Genomic DNA, 27,760 nt, shown 5'->3' with positions numbered 1-27,760 from the left:
AAAAATTAATATCAGATTCATGTCTCTCTTAAAAGTGTTATGGCTTCTTCTCCAGTGTGAATTTCCTTGCACTCTTTCAGTTCATCTTCTGTAGTAAAGGACTTCAGCACTGAAACACACACCGCCATGTCTTTTCCGCTGTAATAATACGAATGAATCTTTTCCTTTGTGTGAATCTTCAGGTGTCTCTTCAGGACTGACGCCCAATGAAACTGTTTACTGCACTGAACACAGTTAAATGGTCTTTCTCCCAGTGTGAACTCTCATGTGAAGCTTAAGAGATGATTTGTGTCTGAAACTAGTTCTGCAGTGAACACACATGTATGGCTTTTCTCCAGTGTGGATCCTCTCATGTCTTTTCATATGTGATGACTGACTAAATCTCTTGTCGCAGTGTGAACACTTGTAAGGTTTTTCTCCAGTGTGGATCCTCTCATGTGTTTTCAGATCTGTTGACTGACTAAATCTCTTGTCACAGTGTGAACACTTGTAAGGCTTTTCTCCAGTGTGGATCCTCTCATGTGTATTCAGATGTTCTGACCGACTGAATCTCTTGTCACAGTGTGAACACTTGTAAGGTTTTTCTCCAGTGTGAATAATCTGGTGCATTTTTAAACTGTTCGCTCTAGTAAAAGTCTTCCCACACTGAAAGCACATGTACTCTCTCACACCAGTGTGGATTTTCTCATGTGCATGTAAATATGGCAGCAGTGAAAAACTCTTTCCACACACAGAACATGAATGTGGCTTCTCCTTCATATGAACTGTCAGGTGTGACTTCAGGTGTGATGCCCTAAAAAACGTTTTGCCGCATTGATTACATGTGAACGGCTTCTCTCCAGTGTGGATCATCATGTGACTCTCAAGACTATGTTTGGTTGTGAAACTGTTTCCACACTGAACACACATATGTGACTTTTCTCCAGTGTGGATCCTCTTGTGTTTGGTCAGATGTTGTTTTTGTGCGAAACTCGTCCCACATTGATCACATGTGAATGGCTTCTCTCCAGTGTGAACTCTCATGTGAATCTCAAGATAATGTTTGCGTGTGATACTCTTTCCACACTGAGTGCAGGTGAAAGATTTCTTGGCTCTTGTTTTCTTTAAAAATGTCTTTTTAGTCTTTGAGCGACTCAAGGGTTTTTCTCCAGGTCTGACATGATGTTCCTCCTTCACTTCACTCAGTTCTTCACTCTCCTCCTTCACTTCACTCAGTTCTTCACTCTCCTCCTTCACTTCACTCAGTTCTTCACTCTCCTCCTTCACTTCACTCAGTTCTTCACTCTCCTCCTTCACTTCATTCAGTTCTTCACTCTCCTCCTTCACTTCATTCAGTTCTTCACTCTCCTCCTTCACTTCACTCAGTTCTTCTCTCTCCTCCTTCACTTCCATCAGGTCTGAAATCAAAGAAAAAGGTTTCATTTCTTTCATTTCATTTTCAGCAAAATAATTTGAAGAGAGAAATATGAAAGTGAGCCCTGATGTAATAGCAGAAAGACAACTGCTATATTATTTTCAAGGCATTATAGGCACAAGTCACATTTCTGAAGTGAGAACTATTAAATATTTTATTAATTACAAATATCTAATGTAATATTAACATTTATACAATACTGCCTAGGGTGTGCAATATTGACAAACAAATCTTGTTATTTGTTAGATAACAAAAATAAAACCATATTTAGCTGAGTCTGTTTTGTTTGGTACAGGACTTTCATGGATAAATAACTATGAAAATAAAACCACCAGTAGGTGGCGGCAAGTCCATGTCTAAATGAGTGATTAATTGAATCATTCATTCAAATGATTTGTTCATAATGACTAATTCATTTAGAAATGAAATCTGACTTGGAGCAGTGCATGCCGGTAGAAAATGTTGTCCGACTTGAGACACAGGAAGGTTCTGTCAGGGGAGACAAAGTCGTATACACTTCAATGATATGTCTGTACCATTTGCTTCACAGGACATTGCATTCTTATATGTAACTATGTCATGTTTAGTCTCACCTGACAGCTTATAAACTGAAATGAATGGTGGTGAACTTAATAGAGATATTAAAGTATCCTAATGTACAATCTAGGTACTGTTGGTTAAACATGCATTGAGGAGAATATGTTAATGTACTTCTCCCCCTCTTGATCTCCACCCATCTGCCTCATCTTTTGGTTTCCTGTTGGTCATTTTCGGTGTTGGTATTCCACTCATGTTCAACAATGCTTTGCTCAGGGTGTAAGAAGGAAAGGTAACTGTTGATCTAGGATAAAGGCTTTAACCCTGCCACTCCCACACACCAGTGCATAACCTCATACAACAAGAAAGGCTTGTATGGCCTCTTCTGCAACACAGTTCATTATTTGTTAAAACTAATTTACCTATACAGTATATTGTTCCATTCCACTGTCTGTATCAGGGATGGGCAACTTCGGTCCTGGAGGGCCACTGTCCTACAGAGTTTAGCTCCAACCCTGAAAAAATCACCTGCCTGTAATTTTCTAGTAATCCTGAGGACCTTGATTAGCTTGTTCAGGTGTGTTTGATTAGGGTTGGAGCTAAACTCTGTAGGACAGTGGCCCTCCAGGACCGAAGTTGTCCACTCTCTCTGACAGACTATCCCTGCTGCCCGCGTGTGCTTATCCATCCTTTCACCCATATTCTTTTTTTTTTCGGGTTTCTAAACAGATAATTGCGCAAACAATATATTTATATATCTATATATATATACTTTTTTTTTTTGCCAATTTTGTCCATTTTCAAATAGACAATGCGCCATTGGAATGTGCCATTTCCCATTCCACTTCTTGCTCATGTTTTTGTGACAAAATGTGGTTTTGGGACCGGATAGAGTCGTTGGGTGACAGAGTTGTTGTCAGCTTGTGTAGTGTGTAACCCCCATTGCAGAACATTTACGTAGTGTCACATAGACTCCAGAGCCAGTCATGTAGTCTAAACAGCACAGCGATCTGCTGATGTTTAAAGTTGTGTAGTGTGAACTACACAACTTTAAAGTTTTTAACAGAAAAAACTGTGGTGAGTATCAGTCAACAAACACGTGAGTCATGTCATCTCCTCTTATTGTCACATGCACCTCATGTAACATGTATAGCATAGCCTTCACTGTCAGCACAGGATTTACATGTGATAAATGCAGGGAGATAGTAAAGCTGACGGGGAAGATTTCAGAACTAGAGACACGCATCCAAACTTTAATCGAGGTTAATTGAGATCGGAGATCACAAAAATTAACATTAAAGAGGTGTGTGAACTTGCAAGTACGATGTCAGGCACTGTAATTTTCTCTGGCCCCTTTCCTGTTCGCAGGAGTGATGAGATAGAATATAGAATTCATAGACAATTGGAAAACTTTTTGGGGCAGACCTGACCTGTTGAAAAGAGATGCTATTCATCTCTCCTGGGATGGTGCTGCTCTTCTCTCTAGTAATATGGCACATAGTCTTAGAGCTCAAACATGACAATCTGGGGCTCAGGTCAGGAAGCAGACAGACTGGCTAAACCGACCGTCTGCTAGCTGTCTCACGTCACCAAGGTCAGATAAATCCCATCACACAGAGCCTCTTTCACCTAGATATCATCATATAGAGACTGTGTCTGTTCCCCGACTTAGAACATACAAAAAACTCCTTAACCCATTCAAGGATAAAAATTTAAAGGGGCTATATGCAACTGTTCCCCCAAAATAAACGTAACAATAGCCTTTTTATTTGACCATGTATGACTCAAACATCTCCTGATGAGCATACTGACACCTTGTCAGCTCACAGTGGGTGCACCTATAAGCCTGTATCCTATTTTTCCTATTTTCTGTCGGGTCGGATTTTTCACGCGCTGTCTGCGGATGTGACGTCAACCGCGTTCATGTTAAACGTTTCAGATCACTCTGCCACCACCGCTAGTCAGCAAACAAACTTAGTTTCTCAAACAATATATGTATTTGACTGTTCTTACCTCTGCAAACATAATGTTGACTTCTTTGCAGCAGATGACTTGTGAAGTGTGCACGTACGAGAGCGAGCAGAAAGGAAGAGCAGTTCAGTTTTTTGGCCACAGGTGTCAGTCGCGAGTTTAAATTTCAGAAAAAAGCATATAGCCCCTTTAATTGATGTTCAACAAATAAAAAACATATATAAATCGGATGAACAAATGATAAAGCTCGGGTTGCTGAATATTCGATCCCTTACTTCAAAAGCACTTATTGTTAATGATATGATTACAGACTATAATCTAGATGTGCTGTGTTTGACAGAAACCTGGCTAAAACCAGACAATTACATTATTTTAAATGAGTCCACCCCGCAAGATTACTGTTATAAACATGAACCTCGTCTGAAACGCAAAGGGGGAGGTGTTGGTGTAATTTATAGTAATATCTTCAGAATTACTGAGAAGTCTTGTTTTAAATATAATTATTTTGAAGTGTTGGTGCTAAATGTAACACTATCTAGTGTAAATGAGAAATCACGTTTAACATTTGTGCTGGCTACTGTATACAGGCCACCAGGGCACCATACAGACTTTATCAAAGAATTTGCTGATTTTCTATCAGAGTTAGTACTGGCTGCAGATAAAGTACTAATTGTTGGTGATTTTAATATACATGTGGACAACGAAAAAGATGCATTGGGATTAGCATTTAAAGACATTTTAAACTCTGTTGGAGTTAGACAACACGTGTCAGGACCTACTCATTGTCGTAATCATACTCTAGATCTAATATTATCACATGGAATAGATGTTGATGCCGTTGAAATTCTGCAGAGTGATGACATCTCAGATCATTATCTAGTCTCATGTAAATTACATTTAGCCAAGGCTGCAAAGCTGACTCCGTGTTACAAATATGTTAGACCTATCACTTCTGCCACTAAAGATTGCTTTGTCAATAATCTTCCTGATCAGTTTCATCATCTCAGCATCCCGGATAGCTTAGAAGAACTAGATATTGCAACAGAAACTCTTAACTCTTTCTTTTCCAGCACTTTAGACACAGTTGTTCCTTTGCGCTTAAAGAAGATTAAAGAAAATAGTCCAATGCCGTGGTACAACGAGCATACTCAGGCCCTTAAGAGAGCAGCCAGAAAAATGGAGCGTTGCTGGAAGAAAAGAAAACTAGAGGTATTTCACATTTCATGGAAAGAGAGTTCGACTGCATACAGAGAGGCCTTAAAAGCTGCTAGATCTGCTTATTTTTCAACCCTATTAGAAGAAAATAAACAAAACCCTAGATATTTATTTGAAACAGTGGCTAAACTAACGAAAAATAAATTTTCAACCGCAGATGTTTCCAAGCAGCACAGCAGTAATGACTTTATGAACTTCTTTACTTATAAGATTGATAATATCAGGGAGAAAATTACAACTATGCAACCGTCTACTACAGCATCGCATCAGGCAGTGCATTGTAGTCTCCTTGAAGAAAAATTTGATTCATTCGTTGCTATAGGAGAGGAAGAATTTACTAAACTCGTTAAATCATCTAAATCGACAACATGTATGTTAGACCCTAGCCTGGTTAAAACCAGACCCTTCTCAGTTGAAACTGAGTGAAGGGTCTGGGGAAGCTATGTAGACGAATCATTTCCAAAGGGGCGTCACCAACCGACGTAGCTCAGCTTGATTGACAGGTGATCTGACCAATCATACTTCGCCATCCGCCATTTTGTCCGACAAAGCAGTCAGGAGAGTAGATTAACATAGGAGGATTTGAACTTGAAAAATGGAGTGTACTGACGCCTTTCCGTGGTTAAAACAACATTCCTTCTTATGTTTGTTCATGTTTATTTGAGGCTATAAATTAACTAGAAGGAAGAGATGATCGGTTCACAAGAACAGCTTTAACTGATGCTCTACAGCGATCTGTCACGGCACATTAAAGAGCAACAAAACGGTATTTATTGTTTAAATTTCTTTTAAAAAATTACCAATTTTGAAAGCTGAGACTTTGTTTAATATGTTTAATATCAAACGTAACCAAAAAGTAGCCTGCTCTGTCCTGTCTGCCAGCGTGTTGTCAGTCTCCTCTCTGCTCCGCAATGTATTTTTCACTGCGTGAGAAGCTGAGAACTCCTTCAGCGTCGCTGCGCTGTCGTCATCATGTAAATCCCTCCCCAAACGTTTCTGATTGGTGCCGCGATTTCGGCGGCACAGAAATGAGTTTGAATGGGCTCTTCTCCAGACTATCCTGAAGAGAGAATTGAAATTCGCCGGAAGTAGTCTAGGTTTTCCCAGGCTAGTTAGACCCTATACCGACTAAGCTTCTGAAAGAGATGCCTCCAGAGGTCACAGATCCTCTTCTTAATATCATTAATTCATCTTTGTCAATAGGATATGTACAAAAAACTTTTAAGCTGGCTATGATTAAACCGCTTGTTAAAAAAACGCAACTTGATCCTACAGAATTAGTCAATTACAGGCCGATCTCGAATCTACCTTTTCTGTCAAAGATTCTAGAAAAGGCAGTATCCTCACAATTATGTTCCTTTTTAGAAAGAAATGATACCTGTGAGGATTTTCAGTCCGGATTTAGACCGTACCATAGTACTGAGACAGCTCTCATTAGAGTCACAAATGATTTGCTTTTATCATCCGATCGTGGTTGTATCTCGCTATTAGTGTTACTCGATCTACAGTAAGTGCTGCATTTGGCACTATCGACATAACATTATTTTAAATAGACTCGAAAATTATATTGGCATTAGTGGAATTGCACTAGCCTGGTTTAAATCATACTTATCTGACCGTTATCAGTTTGTAGCAGTAAATGAAGAGATGTCTTATCGATCACAAGTTCAGTATGGCATACCACAAGGCTCAGTACTAGGACCGCTGCTGTTCACTCTGTACATGCTACGCTTAGGAGATATCATTAAGAAGCATGGCATTAGTTTTCACTGTTATGCTGATGATACTCAGCTCTATATTTCTTCACGCCCCGACGAAACTTACCAATTCACAAAATTAACGGAATGCATAGCTGATAGAAAAAATTGGATGACTAGTAATTTCCTACTACTAAATTCTGAAAAAACAGAGATTCTAATTATTGGACAAAAAACTTCCACACGTAATAATCTAGAATAACCATCTTATACAACAAGAAAGAATTATTTGTATATCAACTAATTTTTCTATACAATATGTTGTTCCATTCCACTGTCTGTATATTTAAACATGTAACTTAATAAAGAATGTTGCCTGCTTTAACTCTCTGGGGTCTGAGGTGTTTTCTGGGCCCTGGAGGTGTTCTGACATGCTCTGACATTTGTGCTTATTTCTGTTACTTGTGACATTTTCATGGCTAAAGTCTGATTACACTGTATGCAGCACAAACTCTGCTACAATAATATGTCAGCAGCATGTCTGTAAAAGTTAGTCGTTTTGAGATAATTACGCTTATGCATGATTTGTGAAAAAAAAGTCACTGAAATAAAGTCATGAAACCCATACTGATTATTTCTTCACAAGACTTTTGAAAATTGTATCACGTAGCCTAGAATATTTGCTCCAAAACTATGTGAAAATCATCCTGACTGCTCATTCAGATATATTGATTTAAAATGTGTAAGACATGTTTTGTGTGAGAAAGCTCTATGCAAGGAGGCGTTAACACATGAATATTTATGACTTTCACACCTGAGGAAGACAAAGACCCTCCCCTAACGGTCCTATTAGGAGCTATCATCAGGCACTATCATTCTGAGCAACCTTGCACAAAGAATGAGGAGATTTAAAAAAGAATGTCTTTTTGATTGTTTGGATTTATTTACAACACAACATAATCCAAAGATACACAACAAATGACAAAAAGCACATTATTTAACACACTGATCTAAAGACAAAGACTTGAACAGTCACAAACCTTTGTGCCAAATATATCCAAATAGAAAACAATTATTTTAAATTGTACAAATATTTCACAATATTACTGTTTCTACGAAATTGTATCCACTGTACAATTATCACATTAACGATAATGATAATTTGCTGAGCCAGGAGAAACTGTACATCTCTTTAGTTTCATACAGATTACATTGCAGGAGAATATTTGTTTTAATTTCCAAAAAATATAAATATAAACTAAATTGATAAATGTCCAACATTTTGGTAACATGGCTGCAAAAATGGTCAATTTTACAATCATCTGATTTTGACAATCATTATGAAAGTTTCTCATACCCTTTACTGACCATTTGTTGAAAACGATTCATAGATTCATAGTTCAAACCATTTCATAGTTTAACTGTTTATCTAAATGTGATGAAGTGCTTGAATGTTTCTAACATGAATGTTCTTCAGCATCATGAATGAATGAAGAATAAACACCAACCTCTTTGTTCTTCAGGATCTTCAGTGTGTTTCATTCTGCAGGGTTCTGGATCACTCATGTTCTCACTGTCCTCTTTAATAAACTCAGTCTTTGCAGATTTCAGCTCTTCCTGATGCTCTGATGCTCGTCTTCACTTGTAGCTGATGGGAATATTCCTGCATTTATTGGAGAACTGCTGTGGGAGGAGCTTCATTGATGATGAATTACAGTGGGAGGAGCTTCGCTGATGATGAATTGCTGTGGGAGGAGCTTCACTGATTATGTAACTAGTGGGAGGAGTTGATCTGCCTAAATAAAATTAATTATCAGTTACCGTATTTTTCGGACTATAAGTCGCACTTTTTTTCATAGTTTGACTGGTCCTGCGACTTATAGTCAGGTGCGACTTATATATCAAAATTAATTCAGACTGAGATGAAAACATTACCGTCTACAGCCGCGAGAGGGCGCTCTATGGCGGAGTTGTTCAGAAGCCACACTCAAGGATGAAGAAAATTCAATGGATTCAGTGATGTGGAATGAGATCGCGGGAGCTTGGTGAACTTGTTTACTGGTAACTTGCTTGTTGGACTCGCTGGCTTATGTTAATTAAGCTTATTCAGCCTCCCAGGTATATGTTCTTTATGCTATTGTGTAGCTGAATAAATGTTAATGTGTTGCGTTAACATACCGGACACCTACTCAGCCTGTTGTTCTGTGTGCTACTGTGTAGTTGAATAACTTGCCTTTCCATATTAAATGTCTGTTCTTGGTCATGGATTTTGTGAAATAAATTTCTAAATAAATGCGACTTATAGTCCAGTGCGACTTATATATGTTTTTTTCCTCTTCATGACGCATTTTTTGACTGATGCGACTTATACTCCGGAGCGACTTATAGTCCGAAAAATACGGTACTGAGTTTGGTTTTATACCAATTGATAACAGAGCATAAACAATGTAAATTCTTCCAATTCTAAATAATAAAAAAAAAAAAAAAAAAAACATAGGGGGAGAGAGCGGGGCACAACCTAATGCAGGGCTAGTTGAAACACCCTTGTTTTAAATACTTCCACACATGCTAACATTTTGAAACTTAGTGTATTTACTAGTTGCCATTTCAACACGAGAAAAAAATTGTGCCAAAATTCAGAAATCCTTGGAAGATTTCACTGATTAACCATAGCTAAAGTAAATTTCTTATGTTATTTTTTCACCTCTATTTTTGTTGTTTATTTAAAATTAGACAAATCTGATATTATTTGAATCCCCAATATGTTATTTAACAGTTGATATGGTTCTTTAATGCTTTGCTAACTAGCAGAAGACACTAGCAGGGTTTGAATCTCAGTTGTGCAGGCGGAGCATGTTATATAAGTGAACACAGGGCTGCCAACTCTCACGCATTCACCGTGAGACTCACGCAATTGACACACGCTCTCACGCCACACATCCATTTTCTCACGCACAGAAAATTCGCGAAGCAAAGAGGACACAGAGACCGACAGACTGGACAGAGAAGGTTACTTATGATATTAAAAAAAATCTCAGCTCTCAGATTCTCTCAATTTTATTACGAAATTCAAACAATAAATACTGTTTTGGCTCTTGTAAATGTGACGTGACAGATCCCTAGCGGCACGTGAACCCATCATCTCTACTAGCTAATAGTAAATAAACACGAATGAACAATGTTGAAAGATACAATACAACTTAATGAAATTTATATTCCTCATACATAATATCTTATATTATTATAGTTTAATGACCATAATATAGGCTATAGCACGTTAGTTGCTTCCCAATGCCTGGGAAGAGCTGAGAAGGAATTCAGTACATATACCATGAACTTTAAGTGCCTGTATACAGTGGGGCAAATCATTATTTCATCCCCTGCTGATTTTGTAAGTTCCCCCACTTGCAAAGAAATTAAGTGTCTATAAATTTTATGCTAGGTTTTATTTTAACAGATAGAGATCAGACTATCAAGCAAACAAATCCAGAAAAAAAAAAAAAACATTATATAAAGGTTGCAAATTGATTGAGTGAAATAAGTATTTGATCTCCAACCAACAAGCAAGTGTTCTGCCTCCCACAGATTGGTTATGTGCCCATGTGGAACACAGATTAGTCCTGTCACTTTAAGAAAGTACTCCTAATGTCAGTGAACACCTGTCCACAGAATCTGTATCTTCTATTCCAACCTCTCCACCATCATGGGCAAGACCAAAGAGCTGTCAAACATCAGGGACCAGACTGTAGACCTGCACAAGGCTGGAATGGGCAACAAGATCATCGGCAAGAAGCTTGGAGAGAAGGAAACTTGTTCGTTTGATAATTCGGAAATGGAAGAAATATAAAATAACCATCAGTCGCCCATGGTCTGTAGCTCCATGCAAGATCTCGCCTCATGGGGTACGGATGATCCTGAGAAAGGTGAGGGATCAGCCCAGAACTACAGGGGAGGAGCCTGTTAATGATCTCAAGGCAGTTGGGACCACAGTCACCAGGCAAACCAGTGGTAACACACTACGTCGCAATGGATTTAAATCCTGCAGCACCCGCAAGAAGACACATGTACAGGCCCATCTAAAGTAGAGGTCTACATGGGTCCCGAACCCGAAAAGACCCGTAATGGCTACACCGAACCGACCTGGACCCGTCTATTATTTCAAAAGCTGGACCCGGACCCGTGTAGATCCGAGAAATGCAATAGATGTGCTACCCGGACCCGACCTGGACCCATCTATTATTTGAAAGCTGGACCCGAACCCGGCGGGAAGACACAGACCCGGCTGGACCTGGATGACAAATGCGACTTTGCATATTTGCATTTCGATTTGAGTTAACTTGCATAATAACTTGACTGTTTGCCCTTTTGAGCTATAGTAACGAGTCCTCGTTCAGTGTCATGGCCGCTACGTTAGCATTATATATTTGCTATAATCCCTGTGCTCTCTGCACCGAGTCTGACCACCAAAACTTTAAGATTGAACAAGACGGTTCATTCAAATTATTATAAAAATGGGAGAGTAGTAAAGAAGTGTTTGGAGAATTGTAAAGCGCGTCTTGGCGGAATAAGTCCCGCTCTGGTTGTCATAGAAACATGACGCGCTTGAGACTGCACATTCGAGCAACCTGAAGAGCTTTTTAGCGCAATTTGTGTTTTTTTAAACCTTATTTCCTGGCTCACACTTTTCTTATCCTAATTTTACAAGTTGCAAGTTACAACAAACACACAAGCAGTGCTGACTGACCCTGATCACGGCCTGGTGTTCTCCGAGTCCGATCGACTCAGGTATATTACACACAATGTTAACAGACCCGGGACCCAAAGTAATAGATTAGGACCGGACCCGGACCCGGCTGACCATTTGAAATATAGACCCGAACCCGAACCTCGGATGCTCCGTGTAGAACTCTAGTCTAAAATTTGCCAATGAACATCTAATGATTCAGAGAAGGATTGGGAGAAAGTGCTGTGGTCAGATGAGACCAAAATCGAGCTCTTTGGCATCAACTCAACTCATCGTCTTTGGAGGAAGAGAAATGCTGACTATGACCCCAAGAACACCCTCCCTTCAGTCAAGCATGAGGTGAAAACATTATCCTTTGGGGCTGTTTCTCTGTTAAGGGTACAGGACCACTTCACTGTATTGAGGAGCTAATGGACGGGGCCATGTACTGTCAAATCTTGGACGAGAACCCCTTCCCTCAGCCAGAACACTGAAGATGGGTCGTGCATGGATCTTCCAGCATGACAATGACCCAAAACACACAGCTAAGGCAACAAAGGAGTGGCTCAAGAAGAAGCACATTAAGGTCTTGTAGTGGCCTAGCCAGTCTCCAGACCCTAATCATACTGAAAATCTGTGGAGTAAGTACATATAGGAGGTTCGTGGACAAACGCCCATACAAATAAGCTGCCAATGGACACATAATGACTCTGGGATCGAAGGGTGAATTGGGATGACAGATGCTTGATATTTAATGGACATTGGGGGTATCCGGACACCTATAGGGGTCGACACTGAGCTAAACAGCCACCCGTCTGTAGAGCCTTTAACACTGGTACATGGGGTAACTAATTGCAACTAAGTCACAAAAACCTACTATATGTCCATTCTCCCATTGGGTGAATGGAGTTTTCTTTCCTGGGGGAGACTGTTGACCCCCACTGACCACTCCCAAGCCACGCCACCATCCCACGGACCCACTATTTGTCCGATTACCCACTATAGTGGTCAAATATCCCACTGACCCCTCCCAAGCCACACCCCATCCCACGAACCCACTATTTGTCCGATTACCCACTAAAGTGGTCAAATGTCCCGCTGACCCACGCTGACCACTCCCAAGCCACGCCCCATCCCACAAACCCACTATTTGTCGGATTACCCACTATAGCGGTCAAATGTCCCGCTGACCGTTCCCAAGCCACGCCCCTATCCCACAAACCCACTATTTGTTCCCACACTACACCTGGATAATGACAGACCGCTGACAGACCTCCTGCACTACGACCTAGGTACGTCTCTCCCAGGGCTGGAGACACAAATGCATATGAGGAGAGAGTTTATCGTCCTAGGAAGCCGGATACTGACACGCTACCTGGACATTTTAAACCATTTTCCAAAGTGGTGGTACATCACATACCACACGAGTACTCAGAAGAAATGGCACAACCTTCCACTGATGTAAGAATTAAAAACAAAATTCTATTAATGCCTGTATGTGCCACTAATATAGTGTGTTGTGAAATACAATGTTCCATAACATTTCTTCCAATTACAGTACCCATTGGGACTAATTTTCAAAAATGAAAACAAAAGAACAGAGTTGATAGATGTTCTTCGCCACATACAGAACAAGTAAGCATTAATTAGTTTTTGTCGTAAGCTAGGGGGCCTTACATTAGACCCCCCATCTCCAAACTAAAGCGACTACCTTTGAGAGGTCTGACCATGCTTAGCACGAATGTTAACATTTAAAACGTTAGGGTTTACTACCTGTTGAGGCCTAATGTATAGAATATGTAATGTTTCATTCTAAGACCCTCTAGCTTGCAGCCAATTGGGCAACACCATCCTTTATTGTTTACATGAGCTTTTGTAGTATTTGTAAAAAATAATATTTCTGTTCCTTTTGTACACAGTAATATTTCTTCTTTTCGTGTAATTTATGTAGATATATTCCAAAAGGCCCTGAAGGATGGTCGACAATGTTAGTCGGAGGTGACCGCCTCACTGAGGCAAATTGCCGAAATTTACAGTAGGCTTTTGCTGACGGGGTCACCAAGGAGGACAGACTGGAAGGGATGGTGTTTAAGTTTGAAGACTGGCATGCCATTAGAGTGTTATGTGAAGTAAATAATGGAGCACAGTATAATTTCAACCATGAATTGTCAAATTATGAATTTCAGTTCTGTTTAATTATTTTACTTGTATTTTATTATTTATAATGAGACAAAACTGTACTGATGTGTACTTAGCTGCTGTGCAGGTAACCATCCTTTTCATTGATTCTATATGTTGTTTTTCTTCTTTTGGCCTTAGAATTTCTTTAATGATAAGTCTGCAAAGGACCATGGGACACTTTACGCCAACATGTCAAAATTGAGGTACAAATATCTTTTATTGGTTGATATTATAATGACTTTAATGAGATATTATAATGACTTTAATGACTACAATGACTAATTGTTAACAGAGATTTAACTCATCTTTGCTGCTCGGCCAACGGACTACTGTTCATGACTTTTTAATGTCCATCATTATTCAACCTGTTAACAATGTTTTTCACAGTTTTTTGATGATGCTCAAAATCCAGTCAACATGGACATGTCGGGATAACCCATGAATTTATGTTCTCTGTTGTGGAATGGGAAATGCACTCTTGCCGTCATGAAATGCAGGCATTTCCAGGGAGGGTATGGTATAGCTTTGTTTTTTAAAATAGCTTTTAAACTTAATTAGCTAGTATTTCATATATTTGTGTTGGAACTGTCAGGTGTGATGTGGTGTGATAGGTTTCAAACAAACTAACATGTGTGTGTGTCCCCATGATGTATAGCTTTGTTTGTATTTTTGCATTGCTTTTAAACTTAATTCACCAGTATTTCATGTTTTTGTTTTAGAACTGTCAGGTGTGATGTGGTGTGAGAGGTTTCAAACAAACTAAACTGGTTGCTGTTCTTCTGTCACAGGTGCAGCAACGCAAAACAAGGACCCCATGCTGCATACAACTCGTACAAGGATTTTTTCATGACTGACACAACAGAACTGTTCCTGTCAGCTGCCATGGAGCATTTTGGGCTGCAGGATGTAACAGGTAAACAATGAGTATTTTCCAATAAAATAATAAATCAAAAAATCCCCTTTGGGAAGGGACATGAATAAAACCCATCACTGATGTTTGTAAAATATGCTTTTTCTTCCATGTAACTTAGAAATCCCTGATTCATTTGTTCCCGGGGACCTCACTACCACATCACCTGAAATTCAGAGGGCCTGGTTGCATGAGAAAGCATCAGAGGTTGTGGATAAATGCATCATGCTTGGTGATGTCCCAGAAGCTGTGAGCAGCATCCGTGAAGTTCCAGTGACATCTTCTCAAAACAAGCAGTTTTCTTGTCGAGTGGAGGGATGTGGAGAGTTGTACACGTACCTCAAGGCAAGAGACAACCACGAACGTAAAAAGCACAACATTGAGATTTCTTCTCAAAAATTGCCTGAGGAAAACACACCCTTAAACCGTGACCACAAAAAAAGAGCACACCTTGGCAAGGCTCAGCTTTGGGTTCTTTATCTTAAACATGATGGATGCAGTAAAAGAGGGTGATGGTGAGAGACTAATGAGGCTTTACAAGGTTGCCTTGCTTTTTTACAAAGCCTACGGGCACAGCAACTACGCCTACAGCACTTTTCTACTCACACTGCAGGTGAATGCCTCTTTGAGCCCTCACATGGCTCACAGTGTTACGTGGAACAGGTTTTGGAACAGCAAGGGAGGGAAGAGGATAAACATCCCCCTAGATCTTCACCTTGAACACATGAACAATTTCCTAAAGTCATTTCTAAAGGGTCTTGGACCGAACCTGTCCGAACAATCAGCGCACAGAGTTAGCCAATCTATCGGAGTCCTAAAGGAAATGATGGACAATGTGGATGCTGATTTGGGAGTCAAAAGGCCAACTGGCACCCATCATGTAGAGCAGCAGATTCTCAATGTTTTAACTCAGGTTAATGTTTTCAGGGAGAGTCAGCTTTTCACAGAGATACCTGGTAGACAATTCAATGTGTTCCCTGCCTGATAAAAGACTGCTAGCCAGGATCAAATACAAGGAACTATGAAAATGGATGAGGATAAAAATCAAGGAATGGAGGAATATGCACCCTAACATGTTTGTTATACGAAAATATGTGTGTTTGACTCTCACTCTCTTTGTACCTCTTGAATTAAACAGGCCCTGACAAACCCCCTTGAGGATTTTCTTGAGCTTTTGTTTATTCTTAAGACTGTGTACACCTATTAATCTGTAATTATTAAAATTATTTTTACTTTTTCAAACTATTTTTCAAAATTATGTATTTGCCATACTAAAATAAACACATGACACCAATTAGAAAATTACCAATTTTGAACTTTATTTACATTAAGTCATTTGCAAAACAGTTGAATGAACAAACAACTATGTACAAAGTATGGCAGTGATGCAATTTACAATTATCAATTATTTACAAGTGTCAGTCAGAGATCCTCAGTAAAGACAATCCTGATTCTGAACTACTGCATGAGGCTTCCATTTGTTCTTCATTCTCCTCATCAAAGTACCCTGTGTAGTCTGCGTCTGGTGCCAAGAAGTCCTCCAGAGGCAGATCAACTTCAGAAAATTCAAAATCACAGAAAACTTCTGAAAAAATTCTTAAAATTTCATGTGCATGTTTTCTATGGAACACAGGGAGATTATCAATTATGTAGGTGACATCAAATATCTCTTTGCTGTGTTCCAGAACAGAGTCAATTACGTCATCACTAAAACCTGTGCAATCAGATGTGTTTGTGTAGATATGGGTGTCTTCCTGGATTAGGCTATTCTTATACTTTGTCAAAAGATCCCTAATCAAAACCCTTTCCTCCTGTGTGACTTCTCTGATTTTACCAGTTGTAGAAACCTCTTGTTTTAACAGTTCATATGCAGGGGTTGCCAAACTAAAAGAACAGACTGAATGGCAATGAGTGCAGCACAAATGTCCTGGTTGAACACTTTCTGTGTGGTGTTCAAAGTGAGAGAACAAGGCTTTCCGAAAGCAGGAAGTGATGCTTGTGTCAATTACACTTTTCAAAGCCTGATTTAATCTTGTGTGCTGCTTGATGGCGTAGATAATGGCGTGTGACTGAGACCCGTCTCTTCCGGCCCTGCCAACTTCCTGAAGAATAGCTTCAACATCTTCTGGTAACCCATAGAGGATAACATGAGTTATGTTGGGAAAGTTTAACCCCATCCCAAGTGCAGTTGTGGACTATGGAACAGTCTGACTATGAAACATGCCAATGAGCAGATTTTCGGCCCTATGTTCTCGGTCCACCCAACAATGTTTTCCTAGTTCTGATTTCAGATAGCAATACACTCTCCCAACTGTCTTTAGTGTTCTGCAGTAAATGATTGTCGGAGACATATTAAGGCCCTTCTCTCTCACTTCACTGACGATCCAATCCAGGCAGTCCATTTTACAAGCAGACACTATAATCAGTCCAAGCCTAATGTTGGTCCTGTTTGGGCTGACGGTAACTTGAATGGCATTCTCCAGATGCAGCTGCTTCTTAATGATGGCTTTGGAATGCAGATCTGCTGCTGCTGCTGTTTTCTTGATAAATCATGTTGGCCAACATGTCTCGCCACTTCTTTTTTAACAGCCAGGACTCGGGACTGCCGAATACTATCTGGCATTGCCCGCTTCGGATCTGTACCTCTTCGGGGTCGCCAAGTTGCAGGGCCGAAAGACCAAATTTCTTCGCCTCTTTCACCTGGTCCTCCATAAACGCGATCAACGGCGAGACCACAACCACCAGTGGGTTTTCACTAAGTCCCATATGCTTAGCTACCAGCGTAGCTAACTGGTAGATTATACTTTTGCCGTAACCGGTGGGCAAAACAGCAAATACGTCTTTCTTGAAAAGGAACGATTTAAGCGCCGTCTTCTGTTCGTCTTTTAGAGAAAAGGGCAAGTCTAAATCTTTCATTTTAGCGGCCAAAGCCATTTCAAACAAAAGGTGTTCATCCATAGCCATCTTGCAATGTTTACTAATGACTTCAACGTCGCAGCGCTGACGTCATCTCGCCTCTGGCCCACCTATATCAGATAACCCGCTGTGATTGGTGCAGCTCAGATCGAGGGGCATATTTAATGAGCTCCATTGCTCGACGCCAGAGTAACTCGCTGAGCAAATTCAACTTGTGCTCTCGCGAGAACTCTGGATACCAGGGTACATGGACAATACAATTTTGATAAAATGAGTAAAGAGTTTAACCCTCTGAGGTCGACAAACGCGCCGGCGCGTTTTGCTGGATTTTCTCCACATTGTAGCACTATAAACTTAAATTTCTCCATCATTTATGGTCATACAGAAAAAATAAATATAAAAAAAGAATCTGTGGTATTTCTACTTTTGTATGTGTCCACTTCCAATCAAATCAAAACATTGTGCTTTTGTAAAATAAAGAAAATAAACAGTGTGTGCGTTCTGCCTCTCTTCTGCCTCCTACTTTTTTTTCTTGAGCACGTCTATAAACTGAAACAAAACTCAGCGAATACTTGTCACACATTTATGAGCCATACACCTTTATAAACATTTAAGTGTGTACTTTTAAATGATCGGATTCAAAACGAAAACAAATATTCTCTGTTTAAGTAATTTGTATAAAACCAACAAGATTTCCAGCTTCTCAAACGTTTCCTAATTATTTTTAATTCGGCCACGCCCACTCGCGCAAAAGAGATTCACATGCAAATCTCCACATGGAACGCGATCGCCCTCATTACCTCAACAACAAAACACTTCACTTCACTTTTCGTCGAGTTTGAAAGACGTGCCTGAGCTTACATTGGATTTACATCAGAAGAAGAAGAACGATATTTGAAGACAAGAAAGATAAGGTAAGAAATTCTTACATATTAGTTTGCTATTGTTGCATAAATTTCACATTGCAGTTGAACTGTTGCTAGATATATGGGGAATATTATAATATTTAGACCCGTGTTTACTGTTACTGTGTTTGTGGATATCTGCTCAGATAGGCTATGTATATGGTAGGCCTAACCATAATGTTTTATATTTGATCGCAATCGCGTTTTAATGTATCATATTTTTGATCGCGATCGCGTTTTAATGTATCATATTTTTGATCGCGATCGCGTTTGAATGTATCATATTTTGGAAAAGCAAAACGCTCCAAACGGCTTCATGTTTTTACTATTATCTCATTTCATATCATCATAACGAATGGAAACATTTGAAGTAACATTATAATCAATATATTTTTCTCTAGCTTAGTTGTTACTGAAATATTTTTGAAAATATATATAGGCTGCTATATTATTATTATTTTATGCAGCACTGCGCATAGCCTATACCTACAAGGCACAACAAACCTGGTGTTCATTATATATTGTTGGAAACATTTGTGTGAGTGTGTGTGTGTATTTTGTGAATTTTAAAAAGCAATTTTAACAAGAAAAATCTAAAATGTATTCCCAAAATCGTGCAGGCCTTTCTCTTGATATCAGTATGTTCACTTTTTTTTTTTTTCAGGGCCCAGATGCCACTGAGTCCTGCTGACTTCAACATTCACAGTACATGTCTCTGTACATGAACATGGTAAAGTGAAAATCAAACACCTTAGAAAATGAAAGGTATGTACAATGTTTTTAGGAATGGCACAAAGGTCTCTTTCTTCAATAAGTGCTTTTTTGTTGTGTATCTTTGGATTATGTTGTGTTGTAAATAAATCCAAACAATTTTAAAAGCCATTCTTTTTTAAATCTCCTCATTCTTTGTGCAAGGGTGGTCAGAATGATGGGCCCTGATAAGCTCCTAATAGGGCCATTAGGGAGGTTCTTTGTCTTTCTCAGGTGTGGAAAGCTTTCATATTAATGAGGTGATCCGCCCCTTCGCATATTGCTTTCTAACACAAAAAACGTCGTAAATTTTTTAAATCAATATATTGTCTTCTCTGAATGAGCAGTCAGGGTGATTCTCACATAGTTTTAGAGCAAATATTCTAGGCTACGTGATACAATTTTCAAAAGTCTTGTGAAGAAATAATCAGTATGGGTTTCATGACCTTATTTCAGTGAGAATTTATTTTTGTATTTTCACAAACCACGCATAAATGTCATTATCTCAAAACTACAAACTTTTACATACATGCTGCTGATATATTATTGTAGCAGAGTTTGTGCTGAATACAGTGTAATTAGACTTTAGCCATGAAAATGTCACAAGTAACAGAAATAACCACAAATGTCAGAGCATGTCAGAACACCTCCAGGGCCCAGAAAACAGCTCAGACCTCAGAGGGTTAATCAATAATTACATGAAGCAAATAAAAACATTAAGTAAAAGTGACGGAGAATGAGATAGATCTCTCTGACTTACTGACTTATAAGGCCAAAGCATCTCAAGAGAAGAAGAGAAGAGAAGTGTCCAGTTTCAAAGATACATGAAAGTATATATTGAGTTTGCATTGAAGAGTAGAAGTGGAAGAGAAATTAGATGTTCTGATGAAAAACAATGAAGTGCGAGTTAAAAAATAATATCAGATTATTGTCTCTCTTAAAAGTGTTATGGCCTCTTTTCCAGTGTGAATTGTCTGGCACTCTTTCAGATCATCATCTGTAGTAAAGGACTTCTACACTGAAACACACACCGCCGTGTATTTTCTGCTGTAATATTACTAATGAATCTTCTCCTTTGTGTGAATCTTCAGGTGTTTCTTCAGGACTGACGCCCAATGAAACTGTTTACCGCACTGATCACAGTTAATTGGTCTTTCTCCCAGTGTGAACTCTCATGTGAAGCTTAAGAGATGATTTGTGTCTGAAACTAGTTCTGCAGTGAACACACATGTATGGCTTTTCTCCAGTGTGGATCCTCTCATGTGTTTTCAGACTTGATGAGTGACTGAATCTCTTGTCACAGTGTGAACACTTGTAAGGTTTTTCTCCAGTGTGGATCCTCTCATGTGCTTTCAGATGTTCTGATTGACTGAATCTCTTGTCACAGTGTGAACACTTGTAAGGTTTTTCTCCAGTGTGGATCCTCTCATGTGTTTTCAGATATTCTGATTGACAGAATCTCTTGTCACAGTGTGAACACTTGCAAGGTTTTTCTCCAGTGTGGATCCTCTCATGTTTTATCAGATCTGTTGACTGACTGAATCTCTTGTCACAGTGTGAACACTTGTAAGGTTTTTCTCCAGTGTGAATAATCTGGTGCAGTTTTAAACTGTTCGCTCTAGTAAAAGTCTTCTCACACTCAAAGCACACATACTCTCTCACACCAGTGTGGATTTTCTGATGTGCATGTAAATATGGCAGCAGTGAAAAACTCTTTCCACACACAGAACATGAATGCGGCTTCTCCTTCGTATGAACTGTCAGGTGTGTCTTCAGGTGTGATGCCCTAAAAAAGGTTTTGCCGCATTGATCACATGTGAACGGCTTCTCTCCGGTGTGGATCCTCATGTGAATCTTAAGACTTTGTTTGGTTGTGAAACTGTTTCCACACTGAACACACATATGTGACTTTTCTCCAGTGTGGATCTTCTTGTGTTCGGTCAGATGTACTTTTTGTGTGAAACTCGTCCCGCATTGATCACATGTGAACGGCTTCTCTCCAGTGTGAACTCTCATGTGAATCTCAAGACTTTGTTTGCGTGTGAAACTATTTCCACACTGAACACACATATGTGGCTTGTCTCCAGTGTGGATCCTCTTGTGTCCGGTCAGATGTGCTTTTTGTGCGAAACTCTTCCCGCATTGATCACATGTGAACTGCTTCTCTCCGGTGTGGATTCTCATGTGACGCTCAAGACTTTGTTTGGTTGTGAAACTCTTTCCACACTGAGTGCAGGTGAAAGATTTCTTGGCTCCTCCTTTGTTAAAAAGGTTCTTTTTAGTCTTTGAGCGACTCAAAGGTTTTTCTCCAGGTTTGGCATGATGTTCCTCCTTCACTTCACTCAGTTCTTCACTCTCCTCCTTCACTTCACTCAGGTCTGACATAAAAGAAAAATGTTTAATTTAATTTTCAGCACATCAATAATTCAGAGAGAGAAATATGAAAGTGAGCCCTGATGTAATAGCACAAAGTACTAGTAGACAACTGCTATAAAATATTATGATAAATCTGGTGTTGGTTTCATTAATTAATTGCATGAATGAGGTACATTGATATTTCATTTATTATTTTTCAAGACATTATAGGCACAAATCACATTTCTGAAGTGAGAAATATTAAATATATTTGATTAATGACACAATTACTTAACCCTCTGGGGTCTGAGGGTTTTTTGGGGTCCTTGAGATGTTCTGACATGCCCTGACATTTGTGCTTTTTTCAGTTGCTTATAAACATATTAATGGCAAAGGTGTAAATTCACTCTATTTAGCACAAACAGGGCTACCATAATATGTGAACAACTTGCATGTACATGTTTGTATTTTTGATAGAATAATGTTTATGCATGGTTTTTTCAAAAACAAAAAACTAAAGTTTCTGAAATAAGGCCATAAAACACATTCTAAATATATGTAAATAAGACTTTTGACTAATGGATGACGTTGCCTAGAATTTTTTCTTCAAAATTATGTGAAAATCATCCTGCCTAATCATTCACATAACACAATACATTGATTTAAATCTTGTAAAACACTTTTTGTTTGTAAAGGCCATATGCGGGTGGGCGTGATTCACACCTGCGGAGACAATGGGGCCCGCATAATGAGGCTGCATATGTAATGAGCCTTTCATTCAGGTGTGTGACTCAGCCACAAGAATGCAAGGACAATATATAACTGGTTTGTTGTTTTTTCCACAAATTTTGCTTGCAAATTATACAATATCCAAGGTAAACATTTCTAGAAATTGTGCAGTTAATTGTTCTCATACTGTATTTTCAGATTTGGAATATATTCTCTTCCCAAATGTGTCACTAATAAAGCATAATAAAATTATTTAAAGAGAAGGCTCATAATGACCTTTTAAGATTTTGTTTACATCTATCCTTATATATATATATATATATATATATATATATATATATATATATATATATATATATATATATATATATATATATATATATATTAAGGTTATACAATTACAACAACATTTAAAATTGTAACAATATTTCCAGTGTAATCTTTCTTTGTATTCGCGATTCATATTAAAACAGTATTTTTGCCAGCTGTAGTAGCTCCACAACAGCGCGCATCTGTGCGTTCATTCATTCTTAGAAACGCGATTCATATTTAAACAGTATTTTGCCAGCTGTAGTAGCTCCACAACAGCGCGCATCTGTGCGTTCGTTCGTTCATTCATTCATACACAGAAACGCGATCAATATTTAAACAGTATTTTTGCCAGCTGTAGTAGCTCCACAACAGCACGCATCTTTGCGTTCATTCATTCAGATTAGAACAAAGCAAACAGAACTGACCTAATTCCTCAGCGGGATCCGTTTGCTCCTCGAAATGATACTTCCAGAACTTCTGAGGTAAATTTTTTGCAGGATTATTATCAAGATAGTATTATTCCTCACAGCATCGTAAAGTACATAAGTCTGAAAGTGAACTCGCGGTGTGTGTTATCCAGCTGATGTGGGCGTTTCACAGGTTTGTTTGGATCGCCTCACATTTGCGTTTGAATAGCGCGCGCTCTCCGTGGGCGGAGCACATTAAAACTTAATTAGCTGAGATGAGAACGACTGACATCTCTCTCTTTGCATACATATTACATAAACTGTGAATATTTGTTTTTTATAAAAATTACTTCATTTAAAAGTAGAGAATTCAAGCTTCATGCCTGTGTGTCTGTATGCCTGTTTGACTGAGTATTCGCTGAGTTACAGTTCATTTTCGGACGCGTTTCAGAACTGACTTCACTGACGGAGAGTAGGCAGAACTTGCATCATGTTTATTTTTCTTTATTTGGCGAAAAGCACAACACTTTGTTTTTATTATGAGCATACACAAAAATAATACACAATAAACAGGATCGATTGATGTACAACACAAGCATATAAGATAAAAATTAATCTTTTTTTTATTTTTATTTTGCACTCATACGGAAAAAAACGAGCCTATCGCGCCGGCGCGATGGCCGACCTCAGGGGGTTAATGTAATATTAACATTTATACAATAGTGCCTAGTGGTGTTCAAATAAAATTATTTCTCAGCATTTGCTATGATTTTTTAACAAGGTAAAACAATTGTCCCAACGTCTGAATCCAATGGTGTGGTAGAAGGTTTTCTGCATGCTCTGTCTTATCGGTGCACAAAGTAATTTAATTACAATTCTGTCATCCATTCTGGAAAGCTCATTTACTTGATAGTTTGCTGTTTGCTGCTTAAAAAATAATACAAATAATAATCTAAAATATATACACTGTATTTAAACACAATGTTGTAAACTATATTAGAAGATGTCCGACATTTTGCTAAAATAGTAGCAAAAAAAAGGCGAACCAGATATAAAATAAGTGTAAATAAGGGAGATAATTTGACCTGATGTTGACAATCAATATGAAAGTTTCTCCAACCTCCCTCTACTGACCATTTGTTGAAAATCTGTACCATTTCATAGTTTAACTGTTTATCTAAATCTGATGAAGTGCATGAATGTTCTTCAGCATCATGAATGAATGAAGAATAAACACCAACCTCTTTGTTCTTCAGGATCTTCAGTGTGTTTCATTCTGCAGGGTTCTGGATCACTCATGTTCTCACTGTCCTCTTTAATGAACTCAGCCTTTGCAGATTTCAGCTCTTCCTGATGCTTTGATGCTCGTCTTCACTTGTAGCTGATGGGAAATTACAGCATTTTTTGGGGAATTGCAGTGGGAGGAGCTTCAATGATGATGTAATTGTTGTGGGAGGAGCTTCACTGATGACATGATTGCTGTGGGAGGAGCTTATCTGCCAAAATAAAAAATATATATCAGTTAATGAGTGTTTTTAAACTAAATGACACATCTGTAAAACATCTGTACATCATGTCTTTCTGTCCATCATAAAGTAACTGATGCTCATTCATTCATAACCCTAAAATGATTCTCCTTCTTCATTCAAATATAGCCATATTGTTGTGGAGTCTGTCACTTCATTAAAAATCAATCTTGAAGTCTTGATGCCAGAAAATAAACTTTACTATCCAAGAAATAATTGTATCTACAGTCAAGAGCTTTTCCAAAAGCAACTCCAGAGTCCAGTATTAAACATATATACACCATTTGTTTTTCTTATGCTTCTGCCCTGAGCCAGATATAATAGTATAATGTCTATGATAATATTCTCATTTCACTTAATCCAGTTAATAATCAATAAAAATATTCTACAATATTCAGAAATAAAGAAAACATAATATCTTAGATAACTTCTTCCAAATAAAAAATAATGATAAGAAAAACAGTTAAACTCAATAACATTTAGATTTAAATCATTTAGAACATTTACAGTTAAACAACGTCAGGAGATCTGAAGACATCAGCATAATAAATGAGGTGAAAACAGGAACTATTATCATGAAATAAAGAGTGTTTTCAGCAGATCTGTTAATATTGATGAGCCTCAGACTATCAACACTCATTCAACAAGCCATTCAGGATCTTCAGCAGATCATCTCACTTTATTCTGAGTGTTTGCTGTTAGAAACACATTATTTGAGTCAGGATACATGATAAAAGCCTATAAAACTGCTCTATTGAAAGACAATATCTTTGTTAATCCAAGGTTTGTTGTTTGGGAATATTCTAACATTTTTTGTTTGAACCACCGCCTCTGTACAAAAATGTATGTAACTGGTAATCGTGTCATTCAAAGACTCATGATCGTTATCATTGCAACAATTAAAATCATTAAAAAACAGATTCCAAACTGTGCTCTCAAAGCAGTCTCTAAGGTTTTCAATTGAGTCTTTAGTCCATGACTGAACCTGCTGAATGACAGCTTTAGTCCTTTTTAGTATCTGTCTATATTTTGGAAGGAGGTGGATAACATTATGGTCTGAACGTCCTAATGGTGGGTGTCACCTTGGTACGTAAGCACCATCCACATTACCAAAAAAATTGTCCAGAGTTTTGCTCAGTCTCGTCAGACAAGTTATGTACTGTTCCAAATTCGGCAAAAACGCAGATAATTCACAGTTGTTAAAATCTCCCAAAAGAAACACTGGGTCATCCAATGAGTAGCTGGCAGCAATGCCCTCAGCTGCAAAAGCTAAATTTGGCCCAGGTACATAGACTAAGATAAGTTATTTGTCCGAACTCACGAGGCAAGTAGTGTGGCCTGAATGACTCCGATAATAGTTCGTAGTGGATTGAATAATAAGTTCCACGTACCGTGATGTTTGTTGCCCAGCTGTTGGTGACAAACATACAAAATCCTCCTCCAATGGTTTTGGATGATTTCTGACTATCACGGTCCAGTCGAATAAGCATATATCCCTCGAGGTTTACATTGTCAGTCTCCTCCGTTAACCGTGTTTCAGTAATGCAAAGCAGGTTTGTTCTTTTAAAGTCTCTATTATATTTCATTAGTGCCTCGAGTTCAAGCATTTTGTTCTCAAGTGATCGAGCATAATTGTGGGCAGAGGAAAACGGCTGCCGCGTCGTTTGAGTCTATTCCTGATTCCCCCTCTAGTACCTCTATTTCTCCTTTTCCTTCTCCTGCAGGTTGTTTGTGGAGAATAGATGATTTCGTGGGGAATATCGCAAGGTCTCGGCGGAACTCTCGCATGTAAGACAACAAGAACTAGAAAAGTATGTAAATTAATGTGAGAACTGTTTTTCATTAATTCTGGTCTTCTTCATAGTAGCCTGCACATAAATTAACCGATCTCAAAATTGGCCAATCACAGTACAGAGCACATGAATTCTGTTGACACCCAAATATAGTAGTCATCATTAACTAAGCATTAGCTTCTCCTCAACTAAAGTGGTGACTTGGTCCACACTGATGAACAATGTGTTATCAAAGATGGCATAATTATGAATATGAACATGAAAGTTCAAGCCTTTGCACACAATGTACTGTGGACACAAAAGGACTTTGATCTTAACTTTACTTCTTTATTCTTAAACAGTGTATACACCAGTTAAATCAACAGCAATGCCTGGGAAGAGCTGAGAAGGAATTCAGTACATATACCATGAACTTTAAGTGCCTGTATGCAGTGGGGCAAAAAATTATTTCATCCCCTGCTGATTTTGTAAGTTCCCTTACAAAGAATTACCTAATATTTATACAGTGCTTTTGACACCTAAAACAATTAAAGGAGAACGCTGGCCATTTTTAACCCACCCGAGTGCTGTCATTAGGAAAAATAACGAGAACATTTGGCCACAATATTTACCAAGTATCAGACCGGCAGCTAAAGCGAACCTATAGGGACAGACATAACCGAAAGGGAAACTTAAGGATGTCTGTCCCCATAGGTTCACTTTAGCTGTTGTCCTGATATTCAGTCAATATTGTGCAAAAAAAAATATTATTTTTCCTACTGACAGCACTCTGTAACCTCGATCAACAGGGATATGAGTTAAAAATGGCCAGCGTTCTCCTTTAACAATGGTCTTCTCATTTATACAGGTGCTTTCCATTTTGGTCAGCTATTATAACCAGAGAGGAACGCTGTTGATAGAGCACCTTGGGTCGTTTGAAATAGTTAAGGTCACCACAGCAATCCTGGAGAATGTCCTGGACAAGTTTTTCACAGACAACAATATCCCGTGGTCCAACTTGGTGAGCATGATGATGGATTCCTGTGCGGTGATGCAAGGCAGCAAGACGGCCTGGAAACCAGAGAGCAACACAACCAGCTTCTAGATATTGACAGGGACTCGTGCCATCACATTCATAATGCGTCAAAGAGATTTTACAGTCCTTTCAACAGTCATCTAGAACAGCTCTTCAGAGACCTTCATGTTGATCACAAGTGGGCTTCTGACCAGGTAAATTCATACAGGAGTGTAGAGCACTTGTATAGCTCTTTTCCACCTTGACAGCACTCAATGGCCTCTTATTCACCCATTCACTCCCACTCACACACCAATGGCAGCAGCTGCCATGCAGCTAGCCTGCTCATTAGGAGCAATTTGGGTTTCAGTCTCTTGCCCAAGGACATTTTGACATGTGGGCAGGAGGAGACAGGATTTGAACCG

The 27,760-nt window shown here is 38.8% G+C and overlaps 1 protein-coding gene across 1 annotated transcript; it reads right to left on the bottom strand.

The window, feature by feature from the left end:
- Positions 1-19,672: 19,672 nt before the first annotated feature.
- On the bottom strand, positions 19,673-24,518 carry LOC308690420 (uncharacterized protein). Its single transcript, XM_081364823.1, has 2 exons — positions 24,264-24,518; positions 19,673-21,597 (listed from the first exon to the last, which is right to left on the bottom strand). Exons 1-2 carry the CDS (start codon positions 24,319-24,321, stop codon positions 20,363-20,365), a joined length of 1,293 nt encoding a protein of 430 aa, XP_081220949.1. The 5' UTR covers positions 24,322-24,518; the 3' UTR covers positions 19,673-20,362.
- Positions 24,519-27,760: the final 3,242 nt, after the last annotated feature.

The sequence above is a fragment of the Scardinius erythrophthalmus genome (assembly GCF_964197995.2).
Source record: "Scardinius erythrophthalmus genome assembly, chromosome: 1".
NCBI classification, from domain to species: Eukaryota; Metazoa; Chordata; class Actinopteri; order Cypriniformes; family Leuciscidae; genus Scardinius; species Scardinius erythrophthalmus.
The sequence above is the reverse complement of the archived record's forward strand: the minus strand, read 5'-3'. Positions and strand labels throughout refer to the sequence as shown.

What these genes read in the sequence shown, in the direction of transcription:
- LOC308690420 (XM_081364823.1), bottom strand. Translation starts at nt 24,321, where the DNA reads ATGAGTGATCCAGAACCCTGCAGAATGAAACACACTGAAGATCCTGAA. An exon ending in AGATCCTGAAGAACAAAGAG is followed by an intron (nt 21,598 to 24,263) that starts GTTGGTGTTTAT and finishes CTTTTATGTCAG; the next exon opens with ACCTGAGTGAAGTGAAGGAG.